Raw genomic sequence first — 27,969 nt, 5'->3', positions numbered from 1 at the left:
CTTGGTTTTAATGTCATGCACTGTAAGAAGAGTAATACCTGTTCTACTGCTTTGGAAATGTTTGCCATTTGAGCTGTCTTCATTACTAAAGCTAAGTTGTCTTTCTATGTCAGTTTTCACTGTTATTTTCTAATGTAATGTGTGCTCAGGTATACACAGGGATCCTTTCCAAATAAGGGATTTTGAAAGAAAGCCAACTTCCTGCAGTCTTCTGCTATGTTCTCTCTATGCTGCTATCACAGTGCTGCCTGAGAATGTATGGGTTTATGTGACATTCAGACTACTTCGCCTGCATGTCATGGAAATTAAAATGTTTCTATCTTTGTCAGAATTTTTATTGATCTTTAGCAGGATGAATTCTATGTCAGCAGAGTCAGTACAGCACATTCTTCAGATGAGCTCTAAGGTTTTGCAGATAAAAACTGAGATTTAAATAAATTCTTCTATTCTTCTATACATCAAAACTTTCAGAGCATTGTATTTGAACAGGAGCTTATTCAAGTGAGTAAATAGAATAGGAACGCGTTTCATTGCTGATTTTAAGCAGTCAAATTCTTTTTAGTGTCCAGGGGTTTTGCAAGTGGAGATTGTATGTTAGAGCTGTATCAGTATGTTCAGACAACTCTTCTTATAATTCAGTGTTTTCAAGGCTTTTTTCTATCCTTTTTTCCAGGAATCCCAAGATGAATCAGCACTTCTGTGGCTGGATGAAATACAAAGAGGAATCAGTGATGGCAATAGCAACATAAAAGAAGCATCAATTTGTAAGTATTAACCTGCATCTGCACTGCTCTTGTTTTTCTTAGTCTTGAGAGATTGAAATTGGTTTTTTACTTTTTCCACTTCAGGGAAGGGTGGAAGACCTTTAAATACATGAAAAGAAATAAATGCATGTTCTTTGTTTTACTGATATTGGGATGATTTAGAACTACAGGGGTGGTGTTAGTTTTATCTAAAGTGGTAATATTTAAGGCTTGGATAACAATTCAGTGGATTTGGTTATATAGGCTAACATCATGACCAAGATTTCTAACGTCAGTGTATCTTCATGTAACTCCTGAAACATCTGAATGAAAATGGATATGCTGTTCAGGAGCTTATTTTTCTTAGGACTAAAATCTTGATGCATATTTTAAAAGCAAATATGTGTTTACAACTTTGCTTATTCATATTTCTTTATATTGTCTTTTATGAAGTGCTAACAAATATTAGGAACATATTAACTTTAGTGTAAAAAGAGCACTCATTTGTTTGGGGTGAAGTACATGCTCTTCTAATCTGAAAGGAAGAGGAAAAATGCTGAGGCTTATCCTGTCAGAGTATTGTATATTGAATCCGCTCAACACCTTCTGTCAAAGTGTATGTATTATTATACGATATAATAAACTTTGGCAAGTAATGCAGATGCGTAGCTGGGTATATGGGGCACACTGGAGAGCACGGTGGGATGCCTGCCTGTTCCTGCCTAGGGCCAGCACAGACCAGGGAGCACTGCCTATTGGTTAGCCTTCTGCTTGACTCGGCTTTGGGTGAGTCAGTGTCGCCTTCTTTTGCACCTTAGGAGCTTGTGAATACAATTGCTGAAGTCAGTGCATTCCTGGAGCACTGTGCTCAGCCATCCTTAGTGCAGTGTGGCAGCCTGTGTACTCATAGGCATGTCAGTAGTTAGTGCTTGGGAAGTTGTGGGTGGAAGAAAAGAAACAGAGTTAGCTACTATAAATAGCTATCCCTGCTATATAAATGGATACTAAATAGAGCATTGCATTTTGCATTACTATTACTTTAGAATTGATTTAAACAATTAATACAGTCTTCATGTAACAAGTCAGTTTCACTGAAAATAGTTGAAATATTTATGTAGGTCACACATCCATAGCTGAAAGCACCTGACTTGTGTTTTCTGAGACAGGATCACACACACACACGCACACATTGTCTCAATCAGGCTCTTGTACTGAGGAGTACTGTCATGGACAAAACCAGCTTCCTATCAATGCCCCCCAGAGCCATGAGGAAACATCTGAGCACATGGAAGGGAAGGAAACGCGTAGCTTATAAACAGATGTGAGTTCAACCTAAACAGCAATTTGAAAACATCCTCATTTGTGTTCACTGGTGTAAAAGCATTAAGAGTATATATCATAAACAGCCTGCAGAAGTTAGCACAGCATAATTCATATACCAATACCACACAATGTTGCTAATGATAAGCCACTGCTCCATCCACCACCTAGTTGTTGTACTAAAATCTTTTCATATAATCTGTGTTGGCAGTACCTGCACAGTTTTTCACAATCAAGGATGCTCAGTGGAACTGTTTTAACATGTCACATGTAGAAAAAAACCTACTAATCTCCTGTACTCTGCCCTCTGGATTGAAAGGAAGCACTGTCAGCACAGCACATTCTTCAGAAAAGCTCTAACTAAGGTTTTGCAGCTAAAAACTGAGATTTAAGATTTCCCCATGGCACAGAACCTGATACTTCCTATAACAAATGCATCCTGTCTCAGGAAGTTTGCATATTGTGTTGACACAGTCTAAACTGAAAGTTCAGCTCGATCACAATTTCGAAATGGACTTTTAATTGATCTATCACAGAGATACTATTTTTGAAAGGCAAACAACTTCAAACCTTTTGCTAGGCAGTCAAAAAATTGTTTTTCAGTCAAGAAACTGTTTTTGAGGTTGCTACAGTAGTGGCAACAAAATAAGCAGTAAAATAAGAGAAGATACTGGCAGCTGTGCTGAAACAGTCTTGATCACTTCCAAACTAATTTTTATGCTTTATAAAAATATTAAATACTACAGTCTTAAAATTTTAAAAGACTTTTACAGTTTTCCCTGTCAGTAAAGGGCTATATGTTATATCTTTATTGAGGAAGAAGTGTTCAGTAAATGCTGGTGCATTTCCTAATTCTTTGCAGTGCTTTCTGTATGATTTGTATCACCCTACTTCACTTCTTGAATCAGTTCAACCATTGTACTCTTATCTAAGTGGGGGACAAAATGGAATTCGCCAAGTATTAGAAATAGACTTGAATACCGACTTTAGTCTTACACAGGAAGAGTCTGTCTGTCATGGGAGAGTCCAAGTTATAGGAAAAAGCTGATCATTGGCCTTGTTGAGAGTTCAGGCTTATCACACCAGACAACTGTAGCTTTGTATATCACAGCTGTTTGAAGGGAGAATGGGTGTAAGAAAGAGCCCTTCACAGGATTGATCTGATACTGGCATTTTATTTGCTACAGAAGCAGATTGGAGATTATAGTTCTTCTGCAGCTACGGATGACTAATCTCCATTTATCTTATAATTTTCCAGGATCTACGTGGCTCTGCTCTAGAGCAACAGCCACAGTATTAATTGCTAGTACTTTAATAGAAAGGAATAATTTTCTGCTGAAATTAGTGTTTTCCCTAGCTTCTCAGTTTTCCCTACTTTCTCACCACTGACCAGATGCCTGGGCATCACAATGCCACATCAGTGGTAGAAAGACACCTCCAGTCTCACAGGGAGCATATGTATGCTTGGCAGGGTCTGTTTGAAAGCACAGAAAAATAGCAGGATGCTATCTGATAGAAATTCAGACGATGGTGGTGTGGCGTTGTGCCTCTGCTTTGTTTCTCAACTGGCTGATTGTATTTTTAGGTTAATGAGTTAATGTCTAGCCAAAGCTACTCATTCCACCTTAGTCTGACTACCAATAAAGACAAACTGTTTCTCTAACTGAAATACTCTTCTGCTTGCTCAGTGTTGTGGGGTGACTCCTGTATGTAGGCTTTTGACACTAAGCACCTTCTGGGTCAGCTCTGTGTAGTGATCTGGATAGACACAAGATAGGGAAAAGTGTTTAGTGCTGCAGCATGAAGTGCAGCTATGGAGTGCAAAGGCAGCCAGATTCACTTAAGCCAGTATACAATGTGTATGTTCTAGACATATGTCTATTCACTTGTTCCCTTCAGCATGGATCTTGAATTTAGCTGTGAATGAACACCTTTAAAGACTAAAGCAGCCTAAATATCTAGCATGTAAGGAACTTTGAAGTTGCATGTGCTCCCACATGCTGTCGGGTATGGTGAAATCAGTTTCTTCGGTGATGGTGGGACCTGCACTAAGCAAGAGATGCTTAGAGAGTCTTGAATTAGAATATGGCTAATGTTGTATAATCTCAAGGTTTACATATGCTTCACCTCTCAGGGTGCTTTTATATGCCCTGGAAGCAAAAGCTGCATCTCTGGCAAATTCAAGGGCATGAATTTCCTTTAAAAAGCTCCTGAGGGTGAGTTCAAGAAAGGGTTGCTTCAGGATGCTGGCTAGGTTGCTGCAAGGACTTACTCAAGGCAATCAGTTTTAATTCCCATTTTTTTTACAGTAAATGTGAATTTAAAGGTTTACACCTTGCAACCGAATTATTCTGTGTACCTCTAGAAGGCTCCCAAGTGATCAGCAGATGATGGCCTGTTTGTTAGGGCAGGCTGAATGTGGGGGACTTGCCATCCTCAACCCCTGCCCTACCTGTAATCTGGTGTGTCACTTGTTGGGGAGCAGCTCTGCCCTCTAGACTGCTCTCAATTGCACTGTGGCTTCTCCCCGGTCTGGGTGGAGGACACACTTTCTACCTAACACGCTTGATGTTCTCCAAAACACTTGTCCTTACAAGTACAATGGAGGCTGCAAATGGGTAAAGCACTGAATTGCTGTGTATGTCATGCTGTCTGTGTGTGCCAGCCTTAGAAGTCCATTTTCAAAGTTGCTGGAGGCTGGAGTTATGGGTACATAAAGTATAAGACACTTAATTTTCTACATCATTATATTACCTAGTGGCTGCTGGAATATCAGCGATTAACAAGAGCTTGGAGAAGGGTGATTTACAGCCAGTCCTAATGATACTTCAGTCCAAGTTTGGATTACAAGTCACTCCTGAGTGTGCTGAAGCCTACTTCAGGAATCTCTCTGAAGCCAAGAACCTCAAAAATACAGAAGGTAAAAACCTTCCTGAATAGGACAGTTCCACATGTCCATATCACTGGGGCAACCAGAAAGCTAGAACAGAAAACTTGCCTAAAATCACTGTAAATCGAGGAAGATAGATGCAGGTTTTTAACCTTTTAACAAATGTTATACTTTTCCAAGTGCTTTTTACATGATGTCGAACTGTTGCACAGATCATTCAAACCATAGTACTTGAGAAACAAGTCTAGTGATTTCCAGTCTAGCTAACACTTTCTAGAATCTCAACATAGCCTCTGATTGAATTTAGGGCAGCTTCTCTGCAACTGTCCATCCTCTCAGAAAGCCATATTACTCTCTAATAACATTTTATTTTTCCTATTAGCAGATGCAGAGATGCACAATTCAGCCTTACAGGTTACTGCCAAAGATCAAGCCAGGCTCTGACATTGTCCACAGCCCATTTATAGTCCCTGTGCATTGCCAGAGCAGCAGTCATCAGTAAAAGCTGGGGCTAGAATCTACCCTTAGGAAGATGATGGAATGTTTTGTCACATTAAAGCTGCAAAAGCTGGTCATAGCTAACAGCAGCCAAAGTTAGCTAACAGTTAAAATAAATACTGCCAATATAGTACACTTTCTTACAGTAGATGGGCATATTTCATTCCACAACATGAGTATTTTGAGGGCATTTTGACCAACTGACCTTACCAGCTTTATCTTGGGGCCTTTTGTCTATGCGGATATGAGGCTTTTCCTGCCTGCAGCCTGTCAGGATAAAGCTTTGTTTACCAAAGCACTAAAAAAGAAAATTATATGGATATAGGAAATGTCCTGTGTGAGGTAAGTGTCAGTAAGTCCAGCATTTGGACAGAAGACAAGAGCAACATTTTTTTATTAACAGTCTCAGTTCCACTTACATGAGTGATGATGGAAGACATAACACACAGTGTTTCAGGAGTGCTAACTTGGCACATGGGGGTTTGGAGAGGCTGGCAGTGGATCTGTACCAACCTCATAGCCGCTTCACTAACCTTATAGTTGTTTCATTCTAGAGGAATCACCCTAATCTATCTAACAGGGTATTTTGAAAATCCTTACTACAAACTGGGCCAAGATATATAGTGATTCTGCATGTAAAATGGCTTCATAGCAAATGCAGGGAGATGAAATGGGTAGGGAGAGCTGTAATTTATCATGGCACAAATGTGTACTAATAGTGTGTACTGCTTTTAGGTTCTAATGAAAGTCCATGGATTAAACTTGTAATGAAAAGCATGTATGATTATTACTACAATGTGGAAACTGAGGAAGGTACCTGTAACACTCCTGAAGGAGTTGTACCAAAAACTTCATGGTTAACTGGTGAAGAAATCCAGGTAAGTAGTTGAAACATTTGCTTTTATTGCAAATGCAACATAAACATTTGAGGGAAAGAGCGTGAGACATGGCAATATTGAGAGGCTGTGGTGGGTGACACTGAAGATCACTTTATCAGTATCTGCTTCTGGCAAGTGCAGCAAAATAAGTCTAAACAGTGATAGCACAGCCTCCTGTCTACTATCTGGCAATGATTTAGGGACTTCCTGACTGGAAGTTACAGCATTCATTCCTTTTAATGGCCACCAGCAGACACCAGTGGAGGGAAGTTTGATTGCTTCCATATTCTTTTATATTGTCTGGATTTTGCACTGGCCTTTGCGTTGGCCTATGGCAAGGAATTTTATGATGTATTTGGTTGCAGGTGGAACTACCATTTTCTGTTTAAATCTAATCCTCTGACAGCATTTTTGTATCTCCAAATTCAGAAGGATGAGCATGCTACTTAAACTCCCTTATACAGAGATTTTGTGTTAGTGTGTAATATAACTTACAACAAAGTAGATCACACGAGCTTCTGAGCAATTTGTTCTTCTTATATTCTGATGCAGCTCATCTAAGCTACAGGCATACTCCTCTACACAAACAACTCAAGTCACAGTGTATGTCCTTGTGAAATTCTGAATGCAGCAGTACTTGAAATCCTTCTCAACAGAGAACTCACTGATTCAATTAGTACTTCTAGATGTATGACTTGTACAAAACAAGTATTAGGAAAGCAGAACTCTCCTAAAATATAACAAATACTCTCTTAAAATAGCATATTTATTTGAATAACTGAAGCTCAAAAGCAGTTCAGTTACCCTTCATATACAGTTCAGTGGTAGCAAAGTGGCTCTTTCTTCTTACTGAATAAAATCTAGGGGCAAATTAGAGGGACTTGGATAGGGTGAGCTTAAGCTGCAGAGATGGAGAGAAGACAGATCAAATTCCAGGATGGTTTTGCCTTGAGGGGTTTTTTTTGCTTTTAAATGATCTTTTTCCGTGATCTCTTAACAGAAAATCGTTGGGCAAGTTACAGCAGATTACAATCGAGAGCAGCTGTGGCTTGCTAATGAAAATCTGATTGTTCGGCTGCAAGCCCGAGCAAGGGGATTCTTAGTCAGAAGAAACCATCAGGAAAGAAAAGCATATCTTCAAAACCAGGAACCATCTGCCATCAAAATACAGGTATTGTTCTAGAACAAGAAGGTATTGTGGTTTGGGCAGCTTTCTGCATGTAACAGGTAATGTGGCTGATTACCACTGAAAAAATTCTCAAAGAGATCTGTCTCCCTGTTTTCATTAGCAGCAATTTAACTTCTACATCCGTAAATATATGTGCTTTCATATAACAAAGATACAGTTTTAAAAGAATGGGTCATATCCACCTCCAGTGTAAGTTACTCAGGAGAAGCTTAGAAACACATAGCCCTGGCTTTGTTCTGACGTGCTCAGATCTTTTTGTTTACACCTATTTATGCTCAGTACAAGACCAGAAGATATTTGTAAAGTATTGAAGCAAAAATTCCTTGGCAAAGCACGACTTAAGAAATACATTCCTCTCTAGACTATCCCCAGTTGGAAGTGGTTTGCCTCTACTCCATGAAGTCATAGATGGGTATGGAGTGGTAGCTGTCCCCGTGTTCTCCGGCAGTATTTCTAGGAAGTTTCCATTTTGCTGAACCCCAAAATGAGTATAAAGGAAACTTTCTGCAGGGTGTAAATATTGACAGATGCATGCACACTGGTTTTAAATGATGAAATAGCTAGCTCCTATTAGGAGAAATTTATTCCAGTCTTGGGGAAAAAAAGAAAATCAAACACACCATCACCACCACCACCCACTCCCCGACAAAAGAAAAAAGGGGGGGAAATGTACAACTGGTTTTTTTAATCTACAGTAAATTTAATGATTCCTTATGACGAACATCTTTACCACTAGTAGTTGTTATTGGGATTGACTTTTCATTTTCTGGCATCAGTTTCTGCCTGTTGCCTCTTGTCCTACAGTTCAGCACCACCAAGAAGAGCCTGGCTTCATCTTCTTGGCAACCTCCCTTCAAATACTTGTATACACTGGTGAGGTCTCCTCTCAGTTGTCTCTTCTTGAGGCTGAACAGGCCCAGCTCCCTCAGCCCTTCCTCGTAGGAAAAATGCTCCCATCCCCTTATCATCTCTGTAGCCCTCCACTGGACCTGCTCCAGGAGCTCCATGTCTTTCTTGTCCTGAGGAGCCCAGAACTGGACACAAGACTCCAAATGTGGGCTCACCAGGGCTGAGTAGAGGGGCAGGATCAGCTCCCTTGACCTGCCAGCAGTGCTCTTCCTAATCCTCCTCAGAGATACCATGGGCCTTCTTTGCCACAAGGCCTCACTGCTGGCTCGTGGACAGCTTGTTGTCTACCAGGACACCTTTTTGCCTGTGTTGAGTTTCAGACAGTTCTTCTCTGCCCATCTCTCCAACCTGTTGAGGTCCTTCTGAAGGGCAGCACAGCCCTCTGGGGTATTGGCCACTCCTCCTGGCTTTGTGTCATCAGTGAACTTGCTGAGGAGGCATCTGTCCCTTCATCCCAGTCATTGGTAAATAAGTTAAACAATACTGGTCCCAGCATGGAACCCTGGGGGACACCACTAGTGACAGGCCTCCAACTAGATCCTCTGCCACTGATTACGACCCCCTGGGATCTGCTGCTCAGCCAGTTCTCAATCCGCTTCACTGTCCACTCATTCAGCCCACAGTTCCTGAGTCTGCCTATGAGGATGTTGTGAGAGACAGTGTTAAAAGCTGTGCTGAAGTTGAGGTAGACAATATCCACTGCTCTCCCCTCTCAGATAGTGATTTCATCATAGAAGGCGATCAGGTTGATCAAGCATGACTTATCTTTAGTGAATCCATGCTGACTATTCCTGATCACGTTCTTATCATCCACATGGCCTCCAGATTGAGGCACTCCAACACTATTCCAGGGATGGAAGCTGAGGCTGAGTAATGGGTAAGATCTGGCAATCTTCACTATGTGGGATGAAGCCAGTGACTGGGATGCTAAGAATGTGAGCGTACTGGTGATAAGACTAAGGACAACTTCAGGGGAGTAAAGGAAATGGCATTGGACAACAGAGTGTGCTGAGGTTGGTCAAAATTAACATGAAATGTATCACATCACCTTGAAAAGTAGAGGCAAGCTTGCTCACGTCTCAGTCATCTTTTTATCACAATGGCACTTTTCCTCTACAAGGTAAACACTGTTAATGATTTTAGGTATATATGTAGATTTTAATAAATATTAGTTTCTTACTAGTGGTAATGGTCTCCTGCCTCCTATTAAACAGGCTTTCTGGAAAGGATTCAAACAAAGGAAAAGCTATGTTGACAGATTAAAGATGCTTCAAGGCAATGTTGCTGCTATTGTTAAGGTAAGACCCCAGTGTGTTTTGGGGCCCCAATACATTTCATCCCTTGGCTTAGTCCTCTACCACCACCTGGAATTCAGAGACTAATAGCACAAGTTGGAGGGTTTCCAGAAATGGGCATGGTGCTGAAAGTTGTCTAACTGACATCTCAAGCAAACTGCTTCTGGAAGCTCTGTTGGACTTCTATCAGGCTTTGCTGAACTTGAGGGGCACTTAATAGAGATTTCCTTATATTTCCTTTTCCATACTAAATTTGAAAACATTTGAGATGATAGGGTGTTATTTCCCTAAAAGCTGTGAAATCTAACTCTCTGGAAAGTGTTCAGTTTTCTGAGATGCTAATGGGACATTATAATGATTAGATTGTAGATCATGGATGGAATATTGTGAGAGGATCTCCTGTTTCTGAGAGAGACAGGTTTAGAACTGAGAGCTGAGATTTGAAGGTAGAAATTACTTTCAAAGCTAATGCTACACACAGGTGGTAGAACCTTGAACTCAACTTGCTATTTCAGTGGGAACCCCTTAATCTGGACACTGGCCAGTAGGACCCTGGTGTTACAGTCATCTATGGCCAGAAGCCATGCCAGAACAGCATGCCTACAGGAGCAGACATTCAGAAGCAAATTTAAAACACACACACAAGATCGTGCAGTGTCCTTTAAGTTTTTATTTAATTTTCAGATTCAGTCATGGGTCAAAATGTGGCTAGCAAGGAGAGCTTACCGGAAACGTCTGCAATACTTCAAAGATCATGTAAGTCCTTTTTCTCCGTTTTGAACATGAAGCAATGAAATAGGGAAATACGACTGCACAAGCAGTTTTTGGCAACTCAGGAAACAGAATGCAGGTTTTGCAGTATGTTTCTGAGCAGAAGTGTGTTATAACTAGATCCTTTTGCCTAATCTTGGTCCCTTTCAGAATGACCAAATTGTGAAGATACAAGCATTTCTCAGAGCAAACAAAGCCAGGGAGGATTACAGAACACTAAGTAAGTGGTAACAGTTAAATATTTTATGTTTGGGGACAAGTATGTTCAGTCTTTTTTTTTTTTTAACTGTCATATGGGATTTCTCAGTCTCCTATTCAACTTCAAAAGCAGGAGCAAGTGTTCGTAAACCAATTGTTCTACAGCTGAAACTATTCTGCATAGCTATACTTACTATAAAGTATGACAAAAATAGTGCTCACTGGCATAAATGTCTCTCTGCAGTTCAGAATTTTTCTGCACAGATATCAGTTTCCTGAAGGTTTTAGGGGTGTTCATTATGTCAACTAACAAGTCTATTTTCTTCAACTATAGTCGGTGCTGAAAATCCACCTTTGACTGTTCTGCGCAAATTTGCCTACCTCTTGGACCAAAGTGACCTAGACTTTCAAGAAGAACTAGAAGTAACAAGGTTAAGGGAAGAAGTGGTTACAAAAATTCGATCCAATCAACAGTTGGAGAAGGATTTGAACTTAATGGATATAAAGATTGGATTGCTTGTGAAAAACAGAATCACTCTTCAGGTCAGCAAGCTCTGTTCAGACTCCCTTGGCAGCATGCACTGAGCACTTCTACATATTGAGAGAGCTCAGGGTCACACAAGCACAGCACAGCTGAGGCTGGAAGGGACCTCTGGAGTTCATCTGGTCCAACCCCTCTGCTCAAGCAGGACCACCCAGAACAGGTTGCCCAGGACCATGTCCAGATGGCTTTTGAATATCTCCAAGAATGGAGACTCCACAACCTCTCTGAGCAACCTGTGCCAGTGCTCAGGAGCTCAATTGGTTAAAATATTCCTAGTAAATTAAGCAGTTTCTTCACTTGTTTCTGTCTTGTGCTAGATGTTGTTCTGTTGTCCCGAGTTGCATGTCATTGTCTTTTGCTAGTTGTGGATAATACTAACTACTTGGCAGATTTAAAATCTTTTATATCTTTTCTGTGGTAGAATGGAGTTCTGATCACATTGAAAAACTTGTTCAATGTTAATTAATCATGAATGAGTGTAGAGGAGATCAGATCCCTATACAGGCATTGTTGGCAAACCATACTGGTGACAAGATAAAGATGTTTAGGAGACTGGTTAGTGCCGCGGTCCAAAGGGGGGATGGGGCTGTGGCACAGCACAGGTTCAGGAGACAAGGTAGGGTGCAGATAGAATGCTTTATTGAAGCGTACGTGTGATTTTTTTATCAGCTCAGGAAGGGAAAGGGCCAGAACCTGGGGTGGAGCATGAGACAGACAAGGAGGAGAACAAATCAGGATTGTGACACAGGCAAAAGGGGGAGGAGCGTCGGAGGAACCGGAGAAGGAAAGGGCGAATCGAGGCTCTCTCCTTTCTGCAGCTTCTCCAGCCAGGAAGCAGGGAAGCAGTGAAGTGAACAAGCCTGGACATGCCCAGGAGATACAAATTCTGGGGAAACATACAATGTGTATATACGTAATAACTGTAAAGTCTGCATCATAAAGTCCTTTCAATCGCTGTACATATTTTTCCACTTCTGAAATCGTTCCCATTCTGATTCTTGGTCCTCGACAGATTAATGAATAGAGCAGCAAAATACACAAAGTTGCTAATTAGGGCCCTTGGAGTAATACCACATTTAACACGTTTGGGGAAATATTCATTTTTCCAATTTGCTTGTTTTGTGAATATATAATCTAGATTATCATCTGTCTGCAGGATGTGGTACTGCACAGTAAGAAACTTAACAAGAAGAGCAAAAGTCAGCTGGAGGAGATGGTTATGGTAGACAAACAGGGTATCAAAGGTTTGAGTAAAGAGAGAAGAAAAAAACTGGAAGCTTATCAACATTTGTTCTACCTTCTGCAGGTAAATTTTAATGCAAAAATTAACATGGCAGCAAATTGTTAAAGAAAAACTAGAAATCTACTGTTTAGTTTTAATGATTGTAGTAGTGATTATGAAAATATTTCCAAATAATTTGCAGACTGCAGCAAACACTATGATCAACTTCTAATATTTCCTGTAATCGAGCAAATCCTTGCTGTCTTTAGAATATGCAACAAATATGGCTGTTTTTTGTTTGAGTATAACTTTAGTTTGTGCTGAAGTTAAAAAGAAATGTTTTCCTCCATATATCTTTTAGTCCATAAAAATTACTGTCACTATTACTGTGCATTATATGTGGTTGAAAGGAAGTTGTCTGCAATGTAGCTGACAGCATATAATGTATCTGTTCTTGTGCTCTTTTTATCTCACCTCACTGACATTTTTCTAGAAGAATTTTAGATCCTCCCAGGGCAGATGCCTCTAACTCTAAAGCAGACATGTAGTATGCCATGTTTTCTTGGTAGATAGCCATTGCTATTTAGTAAAATATCATTGTCATTGGATACATAGGCTTGATGCACAGAGTTACTATCCACAGACTGTAAATAAAATCCTTAATGGTGCTTCTCACAGATCTCTGATTGTGCAGTATTCAGTGTTTCTTTTGCATTAGGATTTGGAGAAAAGTAAAACTTGCATGGTAAAGTGACATATATGAGAGTCAACATAAGTGCTTTTGGTATGAACAGAAACACTGAAAGCTGCCCCTCAAGTGGGGGTAGTTTGTCCTGACAATAGTATGCAAGTCATTTGTTTGTTTTGTAGACTAATCCCACGTATTTGGCAAAGCTGATTTTCCAGATGCCACAAAACAAATCAACCAAGTTTATGGATACAGTCATCTTCACTTTATACAACTATGCCTCCAATCAACGAGAAGAATATCTGCTTCTCAAACTCTTCAAAACTGCTCTAGAAGAGGAAATAACGTATGTGCACTCACAAGAAAGCTTTAGTTAGTTTGTGTTGTAGACAGTTCAATGAATGTTTCATGCCTAAAAGAAATCAGTGGTTAATCTTTAAATCACCCTAAAATTGCATACATATTTTTTGTTATTAGAGAAGTGTGTTTTCTAAGTAAGTTATTCTTAAACTCAAGTGATTGCCAGTTAAGAAACAAAATCTTTCCATGGTGGACCATATTCTTGTATAAAAAAAATGACTTGAAAAAAGATGCTAAGACTTCTCTGGTATTTAAGGGTGGAGAAAGTATTTTCATTCTTTATGTAAATTTATGATCTGTAAGTAAAGATTGGTGCCTTATCCTGAAACAATAAAATATTATTTTATGCCCTTAACAGATATTTGCTGAACAGGCATTTGGGTCCGAATTAGAGATATATAGCTGCCACTAAGTAAGCTATGTTCCCAGGAAATTGCTATAATACACACAGAATTCAGGCGGTAGTTTCTATAACCTTGTTTTATATAAAAGCCTTAAGAAAGAGACTGTATAAACTGTATAAATATTTCTATTATTGTAGAAATAGGATAATTTTAAAAGTGTGGAGTTTGAAAATACGGACAACTGCATACATAATTCAAAGCTGAGAACTATTCTGTTCCTGATACAGCTCTAAGGTAGACCAGATTCAGGATATTGTTACTGGAAATCCCACTGTCATTAAGATGGTCGTCAGCTTCAATCGAGGTGCTCGCGGACAGAACACTCTGCGCCAACTGCTGGCCCCGGTGGTGAAGGAGATCATGGATGACAAGTCCCTCGTAATCAACACTAGTCCGGTGGATGTTTACAAGTCATGGGTAAACCAGCTAGAAATGCAGACTGGTGAGGCCAGGTGAGTGAGGATGCTGGACATATTGTACAATATACATGAATCCCTCAGTTCTGCTGTCCTGTTCTGACAAATCGTACTTGTGCCCATGCATCCCGTCCTCATCTTCTTGCAGCATAGTGAGAGATTTTTGGGAGAGGTTCTTGAAAAACAGGTACTTTAACTTGTTCTGAGCAACAAAGGGATCACTTTCCTTGTCATGACCTTCCATGGACAATTACTTAATCTTTACAAGTGTAATAGACTATGCCATGGAATGATTTATAGTCTTTTTCTCAGGTTGTATAACATCATGTTAGTAGTGTCCCAGATTTTTGATGAGCTATGCTGGAATTGGGATGTGGAGATGCATGCCTTATATTCGTACTTCCCTTTTGTAATTAAATGAAGGTACATGATGACATGTACCGCCACCTAAGCAAACTTCTTACCTCCAAAAAAGGAAGCTAATGCATCTGAGACTTTCGTTACTTAACCAACTTCAGCTGTATTTGTGTCTGACTTTCATTTTGTTCACTGATGGCCCTTACAAAGAAAATAAAAGAAAGTATTTTACTCTCAAATGCATTCAGTCTCATTAAATATCTGTTCATTTGCTTTGCAGCAAACTGCCATATGATGTAACCACAGAACAAGCACTGACACACACAGAAGTGGTCAACAAACTGGAATCATCAATTCAGAGTTTGCGAGCAGTAACTGACAAAGTTCTCACGTCCATATTCTCTTCTCTCAATATGATGCCGTAAGTGCTGAGTTAGGATTCTCCAAGCTGAAGTTCATGTGCACAGTGAAGCTTCACTTGAAACTCTGTGATGGAGATCCTTTAAAATCTTTTCTATGTTTTCAAAGGCTTGTGATATGTGTCTCTCAAATGACTTCCCCAGCAGAGGGAGTGGTTTCTCAACCTCTACTTTGCTTTAGCAGCCTGGTGAACCTCTCCTTGTACTTGAAACTTTTTGTATTTTCCATTATCAACTCATTGTGTGTTTCAAGGGACTGGGCAAAAAGCAATAACTTAAGCTGACTAGAATGATTGTTTTGTGTTTCATCTAAGCCTTTCTCAATATTTTTCCTTTTCATCTGTTCTACATGTAGTTATGGAATGAGATATATAGCCAAAGTTCTGAAAAGCTCGCTCCATGAGAAATTCCCGGATGCAACAGAAGACGAACTATTAAAGGTAGACTTCTAAGGGCAAGACAGCAGCTTGTTATTTTAATGCAAAGTGGATTTTTATTGACACTATGCATTCTAAGGAACTGAGAACACCAGGAACTGAAGGAATTTGGCACTCCTTATTGAGTTGCAAAGGGTTGTGAAAGGGGAAAAGGGAACTGTTGTCACAAGCTAGGTATGTTAATCTGGGTACTCAGTAATTCTTATGAAAGATAGTGCCCAACTTGTTTTGGAAAGTAACTGTATTTAGAAGGCTGGAGTTTATATGAATCATCTTGGGACTTAAGTTTGTACTGAGGTCTTTGGCATGAGCAATCCTTTCATTGAGAACACTGTAGTCTCTTCTTTTTTCCTCTCCCCTCACCTGAAGTTGTTACCATACTAAGAAATTGTAATTTAAGTATAATGAGGAAGGTCCCTGAATTTCAAGTAGGTCATTATATTATACTTAAGATTCTTGTAAAAGTTGTATGAATGATATTTGGTACAAATATCTGAAAAGTAAAGTGTGCGTGATAAGGATGGTACTTTCCACTGGCCATTGCTACCCTAACCCAGCCATGGTGCCTTGTCAGAGAGCTTAGGGGAATTGCTCCATAAGCCTTCCAGCCAGCTGAGAGACTGGCAACTCTCTCAAATTAGAACTACATGCACTTCAGAAAAAAGACCCTTTAAATATATAAGTTGGAAGTTCTGCAGCTGACTGTATACAAGCTAAAGCAAATTGCAGAATGAAAAGTCCTGCCTGTTTAGGAGATCAGGAATTATTTGAAATCACCATCTGCATGAGTTACTGTAGCATTGTTATAGAAACTGCAGGTTGGAAATTCTGTTCTCTAGCTTTCTAGGGCTGTGTTGGATTCATCATAAGAAATAATAGGTCCCTTATCTATGAATGCATTCAATGCTGTCAGTATCTGCAGCCCTTCAGAGGATGCACCTCTGAAGCTGAACCTCGCAAAATATAGAGGAGTTGTTTAACTCCATGCCTTGCCAGCATCAAACAAAATGTGGTTGTAAAAGCCCAAAAATGTTGTTCAGAGTTGTTGTAGGAGGCACAGCACATAAAAGGCCACATAGGTAACATGTCTTAAGGATTCTTCTAGCACCAGTTCATATGGTCTAATTTAGAAGTAGAAATGACTGATCATGTTTTATAAGATGTCATTACTTTATGTAAAGGGAAAATCTCTAATTTTTTTTCTTTTAGATTGTCGGCAACCTTCTGTACTATCGCTACATGAACCCTGCCATTGTTGCTCCTGATGGTTTTGATATAATTGATATGACAGCTGGGGGCCAGATACACCCTGACCAGAGGAGGAACCTAGGCTGTGTGGCAAAAGTCCTCCAGCACGCTGCTTCTAACAAACTCTTTGAAGGAGAAAGTGAACACCTATCATCTATGAACACTTACCTCTCACAGACCTACCAGAAGTTCAGGTATGCAAAGCCCTCACAAACACCTACACAGTAAAAGCTCTCCTCTAGCATGGGTAAGGCAGGTGGACTCCTTGCTGATAGAATTTCCTGCTCAGAGTTAAAGATGTGGAGTGATCTGACAAAGTGAAATACTCGGTGATGAGGAAGCTGGAGCAGGAGTAACAGGTTGTATTTTTGCTTGAGCATTACTTTGAGATCATATCTGCTGCCTTGGTTGCAGGAAGGCTTCCTTACTGCAAACACTGACTGTGAGAACAGAGTGAGGTAATTCATTACCCAGCAGAAATAATGTCTGCTTTGAGTTAGAAGTACAGCTGAATCTTTGTCTGAGGAAAAAAAACTTACTTGTCAGGAAAAAGTTGCAGGTTTTGTTTTTAGTCTTTCATCTTTGCTGAGAGATTATATATGGATTTCATCCTTTTATCTTTCACAGTCATAGAAAACTGTGTGTTTTACTACACTCTGGGACACAAGTTCTTTGGGATTATTGTCCATCTTTGGGGTGATTGCTATTATTACTTTGAAGTATTGTTGAGTTTTGTGACAAACTTGCACTCAGAATTTTTGTCTTTAGTGACTGCCCTTCATGAAAGCAAATGCACTGTTCATATAATGGCTTTCCTTGAGAGATCATCCATGAATACAAAGATATTTAGTAATCTTTAATAAAGTATTTAAGGGCATAACATGAACATGAAGCAGCAATAGGGTAGAAAGTGTTATAACAAAAATAAAAAATGCTAATGAAAGAGAAAGCCAACTCCAGTTGGCCCTTTGATCACTACAAAAGGAAGAATCCCCCTCCTAAGTAAGCTATCTTTCTACAAAATTGAGTATCTGTATGCCTGTGCTCTGTACTTTAACTAAACCCTTCTTAAACACCAATAGTGGCTGCCCTCACCTGTCTGTTCCCCTTCTACTCAGCCAGCATCTGCAAGTGCAGTATTAGCTATGTTAAAAGCTACTAGGCCTGCCTAGATCTTTAACTGCATTTTGAACTTGTGCAGGAATTTGTCCAAACCTTCCTCAGTCTTTGAGATCAAATGCACCCACAACCTCTACCTGCAGATATCTTAAGAAGCAACCAGAAGGTTAAATTAACCTACAGGTAGCAACCTGTAGATTAAAATTAAAATTTTCCTGCAGTTTCATTGAATAACCCTCTGGCCATAATTTTTTAGATTTGATTAATGAATTCTGCACACATCTCACGCAACACCCCTGTGATTTTGTACAACTTGATTTGTATGTCTCTTTTCCTCTCCAAACTGAGGAATCCCAGTCCTTTCCCCTTTTCTTTTTATTTTTTCTTTCTAATACTTTAAAGGTCCTCTGAACCTGAGACACGTATCCTCTTCAACACCACAGGGCTGGCACAGTGAAAGCAGTATGGCTCCTGGAGCAACCCTGTAGGCACCATCCAAAACCCTGTTTCTCCTAGCTACTCCAACTCAGGTCCTCTCTTTGGAAAACAAAGTGGTCCTCTGATGGTAGGACCCTGCTGGTCCTTGGCTGCTTGTGCACATCCCTGAAGAAGTCAGTAACTTGGAGAGACACCACTGTCATTTTAGAAGCAGGTCTCAGTTCCCCATACTCTGCATTTTTTCCTTTCAAGAGTCTTATATTTATAACCAGTACTGCATTTTCTGTCATTTTGAGCAGCTCACTTTCTGTGTAACAGCAATGTAAACATTTGTAGGCCAAATGGTAATTTTGTCCAGCTATTTCAAGTAATTTCTTCTCAGCACACTTCATACTACAAAGTGCCTTCACAAAATCAGATAGTCTTTCTGTGGAAATCCTTTTATATCTTCTAGAGCATTAAATACAGAGTTCTCTAAATGCTTAATATTTACCAAGTTTTCATTCCTTGTTGAAAAAGGAGGAAAAAAATTACCTATAAAACAGTCTTCCACCAGCTATCCAAGAAAGAGAACCGTTCATCATTTGCATTGATTTGTTGCCTTCAAAAGGTTCCTTGAAACAATGAGGGTAGATTGCAGTTTGTAAGAGAAATATAAACGTATGTCAAGTGTGGCTATTTTTATACTGGCTAAATAAAGTGAATTTATAAGGGACAGTTATTAAAGTCTTTCTCATTTTCTCATAGGAATTTTTTTCAAGCAGCATGTGATGTTCCTGAACCAGAGGAGAAATTCAATATTGATGAATACTCAGACATGGTGACCCTTAGCAAACCTGTCATATATATCTCCATCGAAGAAATTATCAATACCCATTCAGTAAGTCACTGAAAACAGACTAGTCAACAGACTAAAGCATACAGATTATCAAATATTTGCAACAGTCTCTGAAGAAAACCTAGTTTTCATTCTTCCTTTTGAGATAATTTCTTCATTTCTGAAATGTCCTGAAATTGAGCTTTAGATTGCATTTGTCCTGGAAAAAAACCCACCAACTGCTTCCATGCAAAAGCAACAACTTGAGTAATAACTAGTATATAACATTTTCTGATGGGAGAAGAACATTTATGTTCTAATCTTGTGTGATATTTCTAACATATTTAAAAATACTTTCCTGTCTTGGGTAAGAAAGTGACACCAATTTGAAAAAGCTCCTTTGACTGTGGGAATAGAAACTGTATTTTTTGACTCTGGCATTCTGTCATATGATTTGAGGGACGCAGATGAAAACATCTGATTCAGAAAGACTGAAGTTGTGGCATCATGCCAGTTTTTACCACGGGTAAAGAACAGATGAACAGAAAGTCTGTAGTATGACTCATTAGGGTGTAAGTTAAATGTTTACCACATGTTTCTCCTAAAACTGGGTTATTACTGTCTGTTTTCTGGCTTCAATATGTCCCCTGTGTGTATATCCCCCCCCAAGCTGAAAAAAAAAAACCAAAAAAAAAAACAACCAGAACAACACACACCCCTGAAAAATCCCACAAACCCCACAAAGAACTTCTCACAAATATTATCAGATACACTATGGAAAAGGTAGAATACTCAACTCACAGTAGACCACATTATAAGTTAGCTTTATTCAAGTGAAAACTTATAACCAAGTCTGCTAAAAACATGTTTTCTGAATTGACTTTGTGCCTATTCTTTTAATTTTTAAGGGGTAGACCTGTGACTGCATGTTTATGATAAGTGGTTTTATGTAAACACTAATCTTTATCAAATATTCCTTTTAGTGAGTCTCATGTCTAGCATAACATGTCCATTACATGCAGCAGGTGCTGCATAGACGGTTTATCACTTACAAAATATAGTCATTCACTGATACTGTTGTAAACTACTGTAATGGATACACAGAAAGTACGTATCCACCAACACTGTCTTCCTTCCTTTGTGTGTTGTTAAGGATATAGCAGCAAAATGCCCTTTTGGGATTTTCACCCCTTACTCTCTGACTAATCTTTGACAATTAGGACTTCGTTAGTCCTAATCACAAACCTTACACTTCTGCTCAGCTGTGACGTTCACCATCAGTTCAGAGATGATTGCTAGAGCAGCACAGCAAGCTGTCTTACAGCAAGGGCAACTCTGAACTTGTAGTCCAGGATCAAGCATGATTCCCTGCCTTGGGAAGGTCTTTCATAATTCTGATTGTACTAGGTCTGTGTTTTTCAGCATTTAGTTTCCAGGTTTATTTTCAAGCATAAGGGTACCAGTAAAGTTTTTTCTATATGATGATTTCATTTACATTTATTTATAGCTACTATTGGAACACAAGGATGCCATTGCCACTGAAACTAATGACCTGCTGAATGAATTGCTGGAGGGTCTGGGACCTGTTCCTGATATAGAGTCTTTTCTTGGTATGCTGGTTTTTTGTCTTTATGGGTAACTTCATTTTAGGGGCAGAATTAAACAGAGGCTTGACTTAAATACTCTTATAACTCTCAGAGCAATAGCTTCTGATCCTTTATTTACTAGAGAATTCTTTACTGAACACTTATTGTAACACTGAGTTACAATAAGTAACTTATTATTAAGTAAACATGTTGACCTTCTTCTAATTGCAGTAATCACTCTACAGATTAATGATGTGATTCAAAATCCAAAAATTAATAATGTTTTGAGCAGAATGATCCAGTTGTGCTTACACTGCAGATAGGAAATAACTGATTTTTTTAACAATCTGATCTTAAGTTGGCTAGTGCTGGCTAGAAACTTACAAAAAGTGTATGGAGAATTCTAAAACCAGCTATTTTTTTCTTTTGATACTTAATTATTCAAATGACTTTTTAAAATCATGCAAATTTATTAGAAAGGAATGCATGTGACTGACATTTAACTTGAATTAATCACAGAAAAGTGTGAAATGTTTAGAAAGTAGCTAGGAGTCATGGATAACAACAACTTCCAAGTGAATAGCCTGTTAACATAGCTGCTATTCTTTCACTTTTTCATTATCACTGCATGTTAGGACAAAGGATGTTGAATTGCTTGTAGCATTCTTTGAGAAGACATGTGAGTATTCTGCACATCAATAGCCTGAACAGCAAGGATTGGTGTCACTTTTAAAATATTGTAACCAGGTTTATAAATAGCTAGCTTATGGTTTTGATCATTCAATGTCCAAAAAAAAAGACTGCTGGGAGGAATATGTGGGCTATTTAATGAACTTAATATTTCTGATTATTTACAGTGATTCATCTAGGCACTTGTTTGCTTCATTAATTGAATCATGGGAAAGTAGGAAAACTTGAAATAGAATACGCTTCTTTTCAGGGGAAGGAGCTGTTGATCCCAATGACCCGAACAAAGAAAGCACGCTGAATCAACTTGCAAAAACAGAGATATCACTGTCTCTAACAAGCAAATATGAGTTACGAGAAGGTGAAGATCAGGATCTCAAAAGCCTGATGATAAAGTAAGTTTTGCTCAAACCCCTATATTTTGACAATGCTTTTCTTTTTGTTTTGTTTCTCTTTTAAAACAATTGCTTTGACACTGCTGCCCTACCTAAGTGCACTCCTGAGGTGCTGAGTGCACTCAGTTTTCAAAATCTAGTTTGTGTTCAGTTCTACTCAGACTTTTGCAAAAGTCAGAGGAACTGTCAGTTCTTCCAGAAAATAAATATACTGCCACTTGTGTTTTGGAGCATGACTGCATCCTTATCTAACCTAGTAAGTGTTTGTTCATGGAACTGTAAAAGCATTCTGCTCTAAAATAATACAGCCTTGGGAAAAGCAGAGATGAAAAGCTGTCTAGACTTCTAAGGGTCAGACAGTATCACACTGTGCTTTCCTCCTCCTCAAAAGGAAACACGTCCCTGACATAGTGACATCAGGCATTTGAAAAGGATGCAACTGTCACTTCAGGAGGGACAGTGCTTGTTTTCATCCAGGGAAAGAAAGCTGTGTTTATTCTATTTGGTGAACAAATTAAGAAACGGCTACTGGGATACCCTGGGATATAAGCTACTTTATAGTAAAAAATATTTATATGAAAGCACTTAATAGAAAATCACTGTTACCCATCTTCTCTGTTCAGAATAAGGATTGGCCTTTTCAAGTTCCTGGTACAACCTGAACGAGGGGAGAGAACAGGATGCTGCTCTCCTCTATTACTGTGCTTATACATACCCCACATATGTGAAAGCCAGAAGTTCACATTAAAGGGAAATACAACATAAAGATTTTACACCCTTGCAATAACTAGGAGAGTAGATATGGGCTGTAATTCAATTCTGATCTGTTAAGTTTTTTAAATCAGAAATCAGTAAACTGGATTTATTAGACTGCATGAAGTGTTACTTCTGAAGAAACTTTTTAGCTAATATAATCATGCAATTTTTCTATAAAAACCATAAATGCCTGCTAAAAGTCTGAGGGGGAAAAAAGTCTGATTTTTAAGTGCAAGAAAACTGTTACTGTTCATTCTAAAAAGAGGAGGAGTTTTTCCACCATAATTGTGCTTTTTTGATCTGAATCTTATAGTAGAACATCTAATCTGAATCTTATAGTAGAAAACACTGAGATTTTTTGTAACCTCTTACCTGGTGGATTCACCATCTCTGGAGGTTTTTAAGATGAGACTGGATGTGGCACTTAGTGCCATGGTCTAGTAAGCACAGCGGTGTTGGATCAAGGGTTGAACTTGATGATTTCAGGTTTTCCAACCCAGTTGATTCTGTGATTCTATGATCAAATATAACATGGGATCTAAAGCAAAGAGATTTCAATAACTATCAAACCAAAACTGTTTTAGTCAGTTGGTACTCCAGAGACCAAGACTTTAGAGCTGTTTCCAAGCTGGTTTTACAAAAAGGATATGTCTACTGCTGGCCCCTAAAAAAAAAAAAAAAAAAAAAAAAAATTGAAAATTGTATTTCCTGCCCTTTCTTCCTGCGTGTAGGAGTAAAATGCTATCCCTTAGTTGAATCTGTAAAAATATGCAAAAATATGCAAAATCAATGCCAAAATAAATTTCTTCAATGCTCTACATTGTGTGGAAATATGTTGAAACAATAGCATGGGAATTAAGAAAACAATTCAACTACTCTGTTGCGTAAGTGCTTTTAAGTAATACTTCCCATCTTTTGAGAAATCTGACAGAAGAATAATTAGCAACTTGTGTTAAATTGCAGCAGTATCAAAAGTCAAAATACTTACTGCTAGCTTTTACGCAAGAGAAGGAAAAGTACAGATGTTTAGCTTTCCTACCCCAGCTGCAGAGAAGACTTTTACTGCAACTGTGAAATGCTGGGCACCTGTCTAAAATTTAGGTCATAACTGTTTCTCTGATTATTTCTTGTTTCAATAGAAATACTGATATATTTGCTTTCTAAATAGTTTTAAGGCTCCTGTGAAGAAGTCTAAAATTTTCTGGTACCTCTGTCTAAGGGACTCGATGTAAGGTGCCTGGTCTGCATGGTTTGAGTGTTTGGCACAGCAAGTGGCCAGAGAAGGCCCAAGATGGGTGTTTCTAGAAAACAAGAGCTGAGCAGGTTTGGTAAGCAGGGAGAGGAAGTTCAGGGGCAAGGAAGTGGAAATAAGCCTTGCGTCTTATCAACCATAATAGCACCTGTTTCTAAGACAGTGCATAAAACAGTAACAGGATCCCACATATGCTAATGTAGACTGTGGTGACCACCAAAGACTGACAAAAGTTTTGCCTGGCAGAGAAAGCAGCAATGCATGAATGTAGCCCAAATGAACCAACTCTTAGGAAACCTTCCTGTTTTGGGTTTTTGTTCGCTGTTTTCTTTTATTTTGTTTCTTCATGGCAAAGTGGAGGGATTCCAAGAGAATTTGTGAAGGAAAAATACCTTTAGCACCAGTCCTTCAGAGTCTGTTGAATGGGCTAAAACTGCTCAGTGCAGTTAACAATAGCTCTGGATGAGCTAACTCATTTCCAGGAGGTTTAGCAGCTTACCTTCTGACATGGAAGGAGCAGTGATCAGGTCTGCCTGTGCTACTTTGCCCTCTCCAGGGAAGCTTGGATCATACCCCAATACTTGGTGGGTTTGGATGTTGCCTGTATATTAGTAAATAAATATCCTACTTCATTGAATTTTTGAGAATTTCTTGTACTGAAAACACCAACAAAACCACAACTGTATATAAGTATACTATCACTTTAAATCAAGTCATCACAGAAATTTTGATCATATTTAGACATTTGCCTTAGAAACTTGAGCTATGTCTTCAATTTTCTCTTCATTTTTAAGAATAATGAAGTATATCTATAACATTGTGCTCTAAATTAATAGAATTCTGAAGCAGGATGTTCTTGGAAGTACTGTGGATGAATAGGCGGCAGGAACAAGATAAATTTTTGCCAAAAAAAGAACTGGTTTACATATCGGGGTGAAGCAGCTTCCCTTTTTTAGCAAGGAAATGCTCGTCTGTTGCTACTAGAGAAATATCCGCCCCTAAGTGGTTTGCGTAAATGCACTGCATCAAATACAAAGTTCCTTCAAAGTTCAGTAGTTTTGCATGCAATTCCACTTTATTCAGTAAATATGACCCTTAATGGAATCACGAGTAGTTCAGGTTTTTCAAAGACTATATTCTTATCTGCTGTTTCGTCATGATCACAATTAAAATTCACATGTGAGTTATTGCTTATATTTTTGTTAACAGTAACTGGTTTACTGTGCCAGTTTTCTCAAACAAAAGGAGGGAAGTTTGCACATATTTCTTTATTCAGATATGTGTTGAAACCAATGTCCAACACTATTAATGGAAGCTCTGAAACATATAAAGCTAGAAAACACAAACTTTAGCAAGAATCTATAACAAAGGGGGAGCTCACTAATTTTATGGTTGAAGAAATTATATGCAGAGGTGGTCCAGTGACATCTGTTTTGTAATATCGACATATTCTTTTCAAAAGGACCAAAAGACTTATTGTGGATGTAATACGAACACAACCAGGGGATACGCTCTTAGAAATACTAGAAACACCAGCCACTGCACAACAGGTAAGTGCTACGTTGTGCCTGAATAGGGAAGAGAGTATGTATTTTATTAGACTTATTTGAAAGCCTTAACAGATCTCTGACAGCTTTCTCCACCACCTTATAACAATTATTTGTTGCTGGTTTTAGACTATTCAGATCTAGAATGTGAGACTTGCAATTTTATTTTTACTATATAATTGGAAACAACTTTAGAATTGGAAACAGAGGAAATGAAAAATAAAGTCTTGCTGTAAGCTAGCATGACTAGAATATTTTTGTCTTTACATTTTTTTGTAAACAGGGTCTTTTCTCTGCTATGTTATTATACAACCAAATAGCCTAAGGCGAATCCTTCTGCTGTATCTTTTTATTTTTTCCTTGTGTACTTCAGTATCTTAACTCAAGTTCCCTGACATATAGTTTATTTGCTTAATAAATACAAGCAAACCTCTTCCCGTGGAACTACTGTTATCCTTGGTATGGGAATTGAGTGGGAAGAGCTCTCAGTTGAAGTTTTTCCTGTCAACACTAAAAAAAGCTCCACTTCAACAATGTGCACATTTTGGCTTACTTCAGTGTGTGTACATGCAGAGGACACCTGTGAGATCTGGACAGTCTTCCCACAATTCAGTGAAGTAGTTGAACCATCTGGCTAATTTTAAATATTTTGATTAATTGAAATACATGTCTAGGTGTTGTGATTAGTTATTTAAGGTATGTCCAAAGGCATAGTAAATGGAGAACTTTCAGACCATGTGATAAGAGGACATAAATAAAGCCTGCACTCTGATTCTCGATAATCTCCTTTGAGAATTAAATGTACTTGAATGTTTAACAGTTCTCATAACCTGGAAAATAACTGTTCTGAATTATTTTTTTACCCAGGAATCTGAGAACTTGAAACTTGTAGAAAAACGTGCCATCTTAGATTCCAAAACACCAGAGAAAATGAAGGACAGTCAGTCTATTTTTGAAGATGGGCAGCTACCAATAGAACAAAAGAAAAGAAAAATTCAGAGAAATCTCCGGACATTGGAACAAGCAGGACTAGTGTCTTCAGCAACTAAGTACCAAGAAATTATAAATGAGATTGCCAAGGTAAATGGAATATGTTTTCCTGTATACTGATGGTTTTTAGGCATCTAGTCTAAATCCATCCCAGTTAGAGATGTCCAATATACATTTTTCAGAGACTACTACACTAAATCACTGAAGTATCCACATATGAAGCAAATCATGTTTGCTGACAAAATAAGTGAAAGCAAGTACACTCCTGCATAACTGCCTGAACTGAATAACATACAACTGTAACCTTTGTTATCCCGATTTTATATAATGCTGTTCAAACTTCACCACTACAATGTGTTTCAATATAAATTTTTATATTTTAAAAGTAATTGAAATTACTCAATGGTGTTTCAATTAAGAATTAATGTCTTGGTAAGGTTTAAAAAGACTTTAAAAATCACAAAATATTATCTGATTGGTATTAACACTGATCTGCTGTGGCTTGGCAGGACACAAGAATAGTGGGCTAATGCAGTGCCCATCCTGGTGCTGATAATGCATAGGGCCTATTGTCAACAAATCACCAAATCTACATCCACAAGCCATACTGGCTGTAAGAATCTTAGTATATTGGATTATCTTCAACTGCTCATGGGTAAATTACTCATAGCTCACATTAGTGATTTACATATTACAAATATGTATTTTTAAAGTTGCAAATATATTTGAATATACAGATGTGTAAATTACTCACTTAAGAACACGTTGCACCTACTCTGAAGTGCCATTTTAAAGCTCTGCCTGGTTCATGTGTCTGCATCTGCTTCTACTTCAGGAAAAACCATTCTACATATGTATTCAGTGCCCTATTCTTTTTTATTTCTTATCTATAAGCCCAGTCATTTTGTTTGGGGCAGAAATCTAGCAGAAAGATTCAATTGTGCGCAGATTTGTGTGGTTACAGAGGATTCTATGAGGCTTTAAAGGCAGTATACAAACCTACACACGAGGTTCAAAGCCCTTGACTTAGTGCAGATGGTCAAACGCTTCTCACAGATAAAATTTCTATTCTGAATCAGTGGTCTGAACATCTTCAGATTCTTTTCAGTACCAATCATGTAGTTCAAGGCTCAGCAATTCAGTACATTACACAACAATCGGTGAAAAATGAATTGGATACTGCCTGCACTTTAGGAGAAACTCTTAAGGTCATACAGTAGGTGAAAATTGGCAAAGCAGCTGGGGTTGATGGAATTCCACCCTAAATCTGGAAACATGGGGGCCTTGCACTCTATGCTAAATTTCATGAGTTCATGGTGCGTTGTTGGGAACTAGGCAAACTACCATCAGACCTTTGTGATGCAGTCATCATCACTTTGTATAAGAGGAAAGGAGATAAATCAGACTGTTCATATTACCGAGTTATTACTCTGCTCTCCATTGCTGGCAAAATCCTGGCAAGAATACTTTTGAACAGATGAATACCTGCTATAGCAGAAGAACTTCTACCTGAAAGCCATGTGGTTTCAGAGCCAAATACCATAGACATGGTATTTGTTCTCAGACAACTGCAAGAGAAGTGTAGGGAACAGAATA

General features: G+C 38.6%; 1 protein-coding gene across 11 annotated transcripts in view; it reads left to right on the top strand.

The window, feature by feature from the left end:
- Positions 1 to 27,969, top strand: part of IQGAP2 (IQ motif containing GTPase activating protein 2) — a 128,594-nt gene that overhangs the window by 95,319 nt on the left and 5,306 nt on the right. For all 11 annotated transcript variants that reach the window (XM_027634590.1, XM_027634598.1, XM_027634594.1 and 8 more), the window contains 19 exons: positions 674 to 764; positions 4,822 to 4,983; positions 6,187 to 6,329; positions 7,330 to 7,500; positions 9,642 to 9,725; positions 10,407 to 10,478; positions 10,644 to 10,713; positions 11,026 to 11,234; positions 12,392 to 12,541; positions 13,328 to 13,491; positions 14,137 to 14,361; positions 14,963 to 15,103; positions 15,457 to 15,541; positions 16,748 to 16,980; positions 19,091 to 19,223; positions 20,668 to 20,770; positions 21,687 to 21,828; positions 25,299 to 25,386; positions 26,251 to 26,463. In XM_027634590.1, coding sequence (XP_027490391.1) covers positions 674 to 764; positions 4,822 to 4,983; positions 6,187 to 6,329; positions 7,330 to 7,500; positions 9,642 to 9,725; positions 10,407 to 10,478; positions 10,644 to 10,713; positions 11,026 to 11,234; positions 12,392 to 12,541; positions 13,328 to 13,491; positions 14,137 to 14,361; positions 14,963 to 15,103; positions 15,457 to 15,541; positions 16,748 to 16,980; positions 19,091 to 19,223; positions 20,668 to 20,770; positions 21,687 to 21,828; positions 25,299 to 25,386; positions 26,251 to 26,463 — 2,679 coding nt within the window. The remainder of the gene's footprint in view (positions 1 to 673; positions 765 to 4,821; positions 4,984 to 6,186; positions 6,330 to 7,329; positions 7,501 to 9,641; positions 9,726 to 10,406; positions 10,479 to 10,643; positions 10,714 to 11,025; positions 11,235 to 12,391; positions 12,542 to 13,327; positions 13,492 to 14,136; positions 14,362 to 14,962; positions 15,104 to 15,456; positions 15,542 to 16,747; positions 16,981 to 19,090; positions 19,224 to 20,667; positions 20,771 to 21,686; positions 21,829 to 25,298; positions 25,387 to 26,250; positions 26,464 to 27,969) is intronic.

Source organism: Corapipo altera, unplaced genomic scaffold, assembly GCF_003945725.1.
Source record: "Corapipo altera isolate COAL_440 unplaced genomic scaffold, ASM394572v1 61411, whole genome shotgun sequence".
Classification (NCBI taxonomy): Eukaryota; Metazoa; Chordata; class Aves; order Passeriformes; family Pipridae; genus Corapipo; species Corapipo altera.
The sequence above is the reverse complement of the archived record's forward strand: the minus strand, read 5'-3'. Positions and strand labels throughout refer to the sequence as shown.